We start from the raw sequence: 9,700 nt of genomic DNA on the forward strand, positions 1-9,700 counted from the left end.
GGACGGGTCCCTAACAGAAACCGGTCGTCAAGGGGACCAAAATTTTGTGAATTTTTCATAGAAGCCGCCTCAGCGCCTCGACAGGGAGCCGTAAAGGAAAATTCAATTGTGACCCTGACAGCCGGCGCACGCTCGGCTTCATGACGCCGGCCGGCGTCTACACCGAGAACATGCCGAGCAGGACCCGTTTCACATGTGACTCCAGCTGAACTACTGATCCGTTATTCCAGTCCTCCAGCACTTCTCTGTGATCGCCGTTGAATGCCAGCTTTATTCCAGGGAAGGCGTACTAGGGAAGATGGTTATGGTTCTATTAAAGCGTTTGCGATGTACGGCGATCAGAAAAGCATCCATCTCACAACACAGTCACCCTCGGCTTTCAGCATCTCTGAAGTGATGCAATTCATGCCTGGTGACTGACTTCAGCTTCAGAGATGTCCTCGATCTCAACAGGTAATGGGTGTAGGTGTTCATCAAAGACTTATGCTACTGAGGTATGGCTTGAGCGGTTTAAGACTTTTTGAAAAGTATTCTGCCTACCTGACAAGCTTGTCCTCCCCCTAAGACAGTGGTAGGGTCCCATCCTTCGCCTTAATTAGGACTGTGCACTTTTTGAGCGGCCGCCGGTAATCTTTTTTGGAGATCTGTTAAGCTTTGGTCCCAATTGTAAAAAAAAAAGTCCCTGGCGGGTAGTTCCCTGGCTGTTTTTGACACTTTCAGGCGTGGGACACCCCGCGGCTACCGGGCTATTTTTTTGGCCTGTCCGGGAATCAAGAAGAATTCAACTTTGACTTAAATTCTACACGGGTCACGCTGACATAAAATTCAGGACGTCAAGTTAGCGCTTTATTCTGCCTGTACACAGACGCTGGTAAGGCACAGGTGTGGGCTTATGAAGGGTCTAATATTTTTTGAACAGATTGTATCATTTATTAACATTCCTATCAGTGTTCAGAGGTACAGGCGCCCATGCTATATACTGGTTAGTTTTTGCATAATTTGCATTAAATTTTGGTGTGATCAATACTGGGATGGTTTATTCTAAATATCTAGCCTTCAAAACATGTGTATAGTACAAATGTATGTGTATTGTATCAAAATTATTGTTGATACCATGAGATTTATTGACGAAAAACAGATTTTCAGTCATGGCGGCCTAAATTTGCAAATTAAGCACAAAAATATCTATTTGATCTCCACTGAAATGTCCTATCCTCAATAGTTATTCCAAAAAACATGGGGAAAGACACCAAAGATATTATAATATCATATGTAGTTATTGAGATATTGACGGAAAACAGATTTTCCTTGATTTGCCTATTGTGCGGCTTTAATTTGCATATTCAGCACAAAAAAACTGGTTTGATCTTTACTGAAATGGCTTAATTCCATTCGTTATCCCTCAAAACATGGGGATAGACACCAAAATTATTCTGATACCATGAGTAGTTACTGAGATATTGACGAAAAACAGATTTTCAGTAATGGCCGCCCTAATTTGCATATTGCGCGGCCCAAATTTGCATATTTAGCAAAAAATAGTGGTTCTATCTTTACTGAAATGGCTTGATTTAATTCGTTATCCCTCAAAAGATGGGGATAGACACCAAAATTATTCTGATACCATGAGTAGTTACTGAGATATTGACGAAAACTGGATTTTCAGTAATGGCCACCTTAATTTGCATATTGTGCGAATTGCCCAAGGATGACAGAGTGGCATCATTCAGATTCTGAAAGAGCACACCTCAGAGATATAGAAACAACAAAAAAACTTTGTATGGACCGCATTGCACGCTTATCGGTCTCTGCCACCAGACTATTAGTAGGTTTACGGATTACGGATACATGGAAGCTGATGCCAAGCTTTGTAGGACCTGTACCCGAAAAAAAAAAACAATAGTGTACTGGTACCTTTGTGCACATACACAACTAAGACTGACCTGTATTTTGTTTAGGATGATGCGCAGTAGACGTATTTCTTGGTTCACACCGCGCAGGGCATAGATGTGTTCCTTTTCTAGCGCACCGTATCTGGTAAAAACACAGAAATCAGATTTATCAGGTCTTCTTGTTAAAAAAGGTAGGTACAACCAGACTCCCGTAAACGAAAGACAGTGCACAGTATGTAATAAACAACGCATCGAAGATGAAATGCACTTCTTAGTAGAATGTAGCCTATATGATGAGGAGCGTGCACTGTTTTTCAACAAAATACATATTAACTTATGGTGTAGAAATAAAGCGATAGATGCCATATTTAACTACTTAATGTCATGTAACAATCAACTCATTATAGAAGAACTCTGCCACTTCATATACACATGTTTCAAAAAGCGAGATGAATCTCTGCGGACTGGGTAGGATAGATAGAATAATGGGTATTAGATAACAGTCTTGATAGTATTGTTGTAGAATGTAGTACCTATTAGATATAGATACATATATACATATATCTTTGTAATGCATTTAGCCCTATGGGCAAGAACATGCAATAAAGATCATTGTCATTGTCATTGTCATTGTTAAAAGACGCCACGACAATAATATATACATAATATATTCAAAGCTTCCCTGCTACATTACATGTAGCGCCGTTTTAGATTGATTTGATATGGGGAATGTTTTAACAAGTCCTGAAGATCCTAAGAAAAGATGTCAATGTTACTAGGTTAAGGTTAATATAATAATGCGCCCTTTTCCACACACAGGCACAAAGCCTTGGAAAACACAAAAAGAGGTATAGTTATGCATTAGACCATCTCCCTCATGATCAAAATGGAAAAGAATGACAAAAATGAAACTGTTTACAGAAACGCAGTTACTCTCCCATACTTACCACAGCATACAATAGCTTCCTTGCAGACGTTAGGGGTGCGGTCGGCGTTTTTATTTGGGGGAGGGGGGCGCTTATTTGTAACTTGCACGATTTTCTGATCAAATGGCACATGCCAGAAGGTTAAGTATACAACAGATAACAAGTTTGTGACGTTAGTTTCGTACCTGTTATTTAATCGCGCGTTCTCATTGTTGTTCAGTCTGTAGGCCTTCTGAACCCGCAGTGACGTCAGCCAGTTCCCCCGTCCCCGGCTCGCTGTGCCTGTCATGACTCCGTGGTTATAGGTCTGAGGGAGAAGAAGAATGAAATCATTCAAAAAAACGTGATCTCGATATCGATACACAGGCACCGAAAAATACGTTACGTATCAAAAAGATATTCGGGGATTCAATTTGTACCAGTGACTAAAGTTATATTAAAGTTTCTAGTATGTGCCCCCGTTTCTTCACTCAAACAAAAAGTTCGGAATGATAAATTTGATTCATCGTTTGTCCGTTTACCTTCTCCTTACTTTTAATAATTTTATAATATATGGTGGCATCGGAAATTTCACTTATTAATGATACTGGATTTGCCATAATTCTACATTTAAATGCTAAATACTAGAACTGACTGCGAGAGTGAGTTACAGAACAAAAGTACTAAAGTTTGCCTGACAACAAAGTGCTAGAATAGTGACTTAAGTTCACAGGGGAATCCCGGCACTTACTATGGTGCTGTGCGCAAAAGCATGATCACCACAAATGAGATATAATTTTGAAGAAAATACAAGCGTTTTCAATGGTGTAATGCATGATTCGATCTTTAAAAAAACAACTGGCATTTGGTGAAAAGAGAGCTCGGGACTTATTCTTTCGTGATCTTCTCATATATAAGTGGCCTGGGTGCTCAACTCATTAAAACACGATCATAACAAACAGAACACCAGTGTTAAGAGCAAGAAACAGTCTTTCAAATCATATGTAATACAGTAAAGCTAATAAAGTATTCTCGGAGATATTATTGCTTAAAACGGGTTTCCTACCTTTTTGTGTTGAGTTTATGTGTGGTCAAGTTTTGTCAACAAAAAGGACGCGATAGAACTATAAACTATGTTGTTTATAGAAAACATCAGTTCCCAGTTTTAAACCCCAAAACCGGTCATACATATTAATTTTAGCAAAATAGATAAGCTTTTTTGTCACAATTTTCATACAGCTATGTACACGAAGAAATATTTGAGCCTTGTTTCTGGGTGGTTTGTTATAAGTATAGTAAATATATTTGATGTTTCTTAAACACACGGTCAAGAGCAGTTATGTTCATCAAAACATGTCACTCCAATTCATGATAGAAAAGTTTACAAGCTGTCGGAACGGCATTGTCAAACACATTTACTACAAAGAATGTATCAGTATTAAAAATGCCAAATGAGACAGAGAAATATGTCAATCGGGACAGAAAAAAAATGCCAAATGGGACAATGATGAGAAATGTAAGTACATTGCGGACCCACGGTACAAACTACAAAGCATTGTAGTTGGAAATGTAGTAGAAAAATGCCAGTTAGAAAAATGTCAAATGGACAGAAAAAATGCCGAATGGGACAGAAGAAAATTCCACTTGGGACAGAAGAAAATGCCAAATTGGAAAAATGCCAAACGGGACGAAATACTATAAACCTTTCACAACTGTAACATTTTAATCAATGGTGCAGCAGCAGAAAAGTAGATAGAATATCAGTCTATTAAAAAATGAAAGTTTGTGTCAGTTTACATACCACAATTTTAGTCATATTTGTATCTAACAACTCCAGTACGTTGTGTTAGAATCAAACTCTATCTTCTCCAACTCAACAATTATTTTTACTTGTTTGACTTACCATAACTATCAAATTAATGACTCCGTCTTCATCTGACCAGCTGTTGGTAGGATAACAGTCTTAATTGTTCCACAAATCAGGAAAACTTTTATGACATAGTTACTAAGTCTAGCGATGACTACACCCCTCCCCCTACATGTTAGGAAAAGTTCAGAGGATATGTACATGTATACTTACTTTGTTTACTGTAGGGCACAGCGGGTTACAACAACGATATAACAATTCTCAGTTGGTTGCTATTTTCGTCCGCGCTTGGAGAAGTCGCTCTACGTCTGTTGGAAGTCATAGTTTACTCCAAATGGCGTTTTGTCCTTAACGAATTTTCAACTGCGTAGTCAAGAAGTGTCTTCTTTCTCCCTTATACAAGGCAGATATTATAAAGAGGTCTCGCTGTAAAGTGGTTGCTAGCGGTAATATAACCCTGTTTGGTCACACTAGATTGTTTACATGGTCCTTTTTCGTTACGCTATGAAAATGAAAAGGGAAAGATAAATTGCCTTTAGTGACGGCACTACGCTTAGTATCGTAACGGTTCATTCGGTCAAAAAAGTACAGGAAACAAGGGGCTTTTGACTTTTTCACCAACGGGGAGGGTTAGCTTTCTTACCGGTGAAGAAATTGAGGTTGTGTGCTTGGTTGCTAAGGCTTTTAGGTGGATATCTCTCGCTCAAAATGATACAATGCTCAGCCACTAGTGCCTTGTTGGAAACGTTTGCCTTGTAACAAAAGATTCCGGTATAGTCACTGTCGGTGAGACATTGAAACTGTTCCGTAAAAGGGAAGCGGAATCCAAGCCGAGTCTTTTTGTGCTGAGGGCGTAATGGTGACTTAAAACAACATGGCGGACCAAAGTGAGCATCTCTGAGGGGGTCGATTTTGTTTCAATCTAGTATCGGACGCTGCGATTGGATAACCATTAGGTATGACCTTTACACATTTAATAAATCTCAACATGTGATAATTCAAAATTTTGAAAACCATAACCTTTTTAGACGTATTATAGTATTTAATCATCATTTTTGCAGCATTTTCATTCCCAGAACGACGAACTTGTCTACCGCATCCTTTGACGTCATTGGCGGGCACATCGTTTTCAGTGACGTGTTTCAACCAATGGGAGTCGCCCATACAGACGACCTTTGACATGAGAGGAAATGCAGCATGGACTCACCACACGTACAATGACGTAAGACAGAGGGTATATTACATAACACACCTATCACGTGCACGCGGCGTGTCCAGAGTAAGACTAAAGGTCGGTGACCCTTTTAGTGCGTTTCACGTCTCATTTCGACCTGCAGGCTGAATCGTACTCTCCAAGCAGAGGTTGTGGGGAATGATCGTTACCTTTTTATATATGGCCGGGTTTTTTTTGTCCTGATCCCCACCAACCACCCGTCGGTGGCTGCGGACCTTCTCTGGCTAATGGATACTGCCTGGCCAATTTGATACTGTCTTTTTGCCACCGAAAGGGATCTGCTTGGAGATTAGCTGAATCGAGCGTCCTTGGAGCGGAGGCAAACCATATAACCCTGCAAGTCAGCTAACTATTGCAAGGTGGCGCTATTTGCGATCTTTGCCGCCACGTTCACGAACACACGCAGGTCTCTAACTGTTAACCAAACAAAAGCAGGATGTGTTTTTTAAAAGGCAGTGAAGTTGGATTTTCGAAGTCAATTTTTTGTTATTTGTAATGCAGTAAGTTGAAACAATGACACAAAGACTGAAAAAGAACACAGAATTAGGAAACAGAGGAAAGAGATTTTTCTTTAATTTGTAGATTTATATGACTTTGCAAAAATCACACATGAGAAACAACGTTTAAACTTTCTTTGAATTCATACAAAAGTAGTTACGATACATATGCAATAGTAATTACAATATCCATCATAATCAATGGAAAATATTACTGAAAACCACTGTTTTAATATAAAACATTTTACGTCCGTGTCGTCTTAACATCGTTATTATATGAATTCTGTATTGCACTATCATTTCTTTTAATGATATGATAAATCATGTGGTTTAATGGACTTCGTGGTTTCCTACCGAAGCCAATCATATTTCATACACATGATGGAAAAGTAGCGTGCTGTCGATTTTTCAGTAAACATATCAATATTCAGCAAAATATTCCGAGAAGTTTGTCTAAAAACGATTGAGCCAAATATGAGGTTTTCGAAAGGAGTATCTTTAAAAAAATAGACCTGGACCGATGTCTTAGCCCTGCCCAATCTCTATCATAAAGTAGAAATGCAGAATTAAAATGCCGATCTCTCATTGGTTACACTGATAGTTGCCTTTCTCTTATTGATTTAACTCTTAATTGTGATTGGCATGGACAAAATTACTACATGCAGCACGATATCAGAACGCACTGCGCCTGCGTGAAACCCGTAATGTATTAACAATTGTGCATACATGTAGCATATCGGCAAACGTATTCGCGTATGTAAGGATGACAGTCTTTCGAGTTTTCAAATGTTGTGGCGGAAAAATGTATTCTTCAACGGGCAAAATTCTATCTGCAACATTGACCCAAAATATCCAATTAACGAAAGCAATTAATGAAAAAAACACGGGTTTCACGCATGCGTAGATCGTTCTGCCTACGTGCAATATTACAAGCAGCACGTCGGCAGAACGTACTGCGCCTGCGCAGAACCCTGTATTTTCACGATTTTCTGTGGATTTTTGGTAAACGTTGCATCAGAATTTTGGCTGTTGCAAAGGGTATCTTTTCCTACATAACATTTGGCAACTACAGACGGGATGTTAACCTTATATGCGCTAGTACGATCTTATATCAGACGTTCTGTCGAAGTGTTATGCACAATACATTACGGGTTTCGCGCAGGTGCAGTGCGTTCTGCCGACGTGCAATTACAAGCTAGGTTCATGCCGCAAAGGCTGTTGGGAAGGTGTTAGTCTTGGATGCCCAGGTCCGTCTTGAGAACACGCATGCGCGAGTAGATCTCGTCCCAGTCCAGGTAGCCGCCCTGGAGATGGCGGGAGCCGCCGGTCTGGCTGAAGGCGAGGCGGCCGTGAAGGGTGCGGGTGTTGTTGAAGGCGATCATCTCACCTAAACAGACAACACAATCAATCAATCAATCAATCAATCAATCGATCGATCAATCGATCAATCAATAAATTAATCAATCAACTTTATTGCTCAACAACTGTAGCTGGTACAATGTATGGCAAAGAAACAAAAATGGTACATACACAAAACTAATACTAAAATATGATTCTAACGAGGTAGTCTATTGTGTTTTCTTAGGAAGAGTATAATAACATTCTGTAATTCAGGGGATATATCAGCTATTTACAATATGGTGTCGCTTTTGTAGAGATTCAAATATGAATTTTCCAACGTACACTGAGTGGGACATGAAAGGAGCATATTAAAGACACATGATTGGTCATTAGAGATAATCTAATCTAAAAACAAGAAATCGGTAATCTCCCAGACTAGTTCTTGGTTTACCCTGGTCTGAGAATGCAGAGAATAATTGTTATGTGCGGTCCTTCCTCTGTGTATGTGTGCATGCCATGTGTGCGTCAGTGTGTGTGTGTGTGTCTGTGTGTGTTTGTTTGGTTTAACAAAATAAAATACAGTTAAAGAAATTTATTTCCTGACCTGCTGCCATTTTGTGCCGTACACAGTTCTTGGGCAGGTACAGGATGGTGTTGTAGGCCTTCAGCGCGTCATAGAGAGACTGGACCTGGTCCGCAGGAAGATCCAAGATGGAGTCACGAATCTGGTCGTTATAATTGATGGCCTGAACATTACCCTGGTCGTCTAGGCTGGATAAATGTCAACAGAAAGTCATTAACCAACTAAGGTTTAGGAACAGTAACTATCATCTAGATGGGAGTTCTATATGACACTAATGGCTTCCCACCTGCAGCAATGCTGTTAAACAAGGCGGTGAAAATTTTTTTAAGGCACTAACGACTTCGCCCCTACGGCGTCGCCAAAATATGAGTATCAGTCGCCAACTTGGTGTTTAGCAAGACTTTTTCACAAGAACTGTTTATCGTCTGCTGTGTTTTCAAAAAACATAACTGGTATATAAGTAGCCATTTACATGATTATAATACGTCTTTTCCTAAGATAGAACCTTAATTTGGTATCAACTGGGCTAAAGAGCCATTTGCAAAAGTACGTAGCTGTCGCATGTGCTAGTATTGTCTGCCTCCAGCTCATAAAACATGTGCCATATTGGAAGCCATTTTACCTGATTATGGTGTGTTTTTCTCTGAGAAAGAACCTGTGGTAGTCCATGCCTTCGTCCTGGAAGTTGACCTTGAGCGTAGTGAGAAGTCTGAAGGCCTCTGGGTTCTCTTGCTTCAGTTGGTAAGCGACATTGAAGCCGTCCACAAGGTGGTTGTCGCCCCCCTCCCCCTTACATTGCTCGATGCAGTGGAGCATTTGAACCTACAGATAGCAAACCCTTGTTATTAAATAAAGAAAACACCATGTTCAGAATACCATATAGAAAAAACAGAAGGGCTTCTGCAGTACCAAAGAAAGGCACAAGTAGGGACGAAATCTAGTCATTTCTTTGATATAACAAGAACTAACCTCATACAAAATTTCAAGAGAATCCATCCATAGATTATGAGGTTTATATTGCTAAAACATATATATTTAAGCAAAATAAAGTGCTGAAAACATTATCTTCTTGGTAAAGGTAAAAACGGTAAAGGCTTGTATTGCCTGTCATTAAAAGCCTGCAAACATTGGCGGTTATCTAGAAAGAAAGATGTTACACATTTTAACAGGTTTTGAAGCTCTTTAAAAAAATGAAATCATTCCGTTAAGAATGCATACATTGGGATTGGTCATGTTTCTTGTAAAAGCAACGTGATACTGGAAGAAATGTTTATATCCTTTGCCGTTACCAAAAACTGTCAAAAGGTAAAAAAAAGAGACGTACCCCTGGAGTGTAGTTGTACTGCGGAAGGTCCGTGTGAAGTCCCAGTTTAACACTGGT

At 39.6% G+C, this 9,700-nt stretch overlaps 2 protein-coding genes across 2 annotated transcripts in view; both read right to left on the bottom strand.

Moving 5' to 3' along the window:
- Positions 1–5,173, bottom strand: part of LOC109480265 — an 8,700-nt gene extending 3,527 nt beyond the window's left edge. The window contains exons 1-3 of the mRNA XM_019782415.1: positions 4,878–5,173; positions 3,004–3,125; positions 1,944–2,034 (exon numbers count right to left, since the gene is read on the bottom strand). Coding sequence (XP_019637974.1) covers positions 1,944–2,034; positions 3,004–3,107 — 195 coding nt within the window. The 5' untranslated portion in view covers positions 3,108–3,125; positions 4,878–5,173. The remainder of the gene's footprint in view (positions 1–1,943; positions 2,035–3,003; positions 3,126–4,877) is intronic.
- Positions 5,174–7,571: 2,398 nt separating this feature from the next.
- Positions 7,572–9,700, bottom strand: part of LOC109480214 (gamma-butyrobetaine dioxygenase-like) — a 7,249-nt gene continuing 5,120 nt past the window's right edge. The window contains exons 5-8 of the mRNA XM_019782363.1: positions 9,644–9,695; positions 8,942–9,141; positions 8,341–8,507; positions 7,572–7,782 (exon numbers count right to left, since the gene is read on the bottom strand). Coding sequence (XP_019637922.1) covers positions 7,625–7,782; positions 8,341–8,507; positions 8,942–9,141; positions 9,644–9,695 — 577 coding nt within the window. The 3' untranslated portion in view covers positions 7,572–7,624. The remainder of the gene's footprint in view (positions 7,783–8,340; positions 8,508–8,941; positions 9,142–9,643; positions 9,696–9,700) is intronic.

The sequence above is a fragment of the Branchiostoma belcheri genome, unplaced genomic scaffold (assembly GCF_001625305.1).
Source record: "Branchiostoma belcheri isolate BF01 breed outbred unplaced genomic scaffold, Haploidv18h27 scaffold50, whole genome shotgun sequence".
Taxonomy (NCBI): domain Eukaryota; kingdom Metazoa; phylum Chordata; class Leptocardii; order Amphioxiformes; family Branchiostomatidae; genus Branchiostoma; species Branchiostoma belcheri.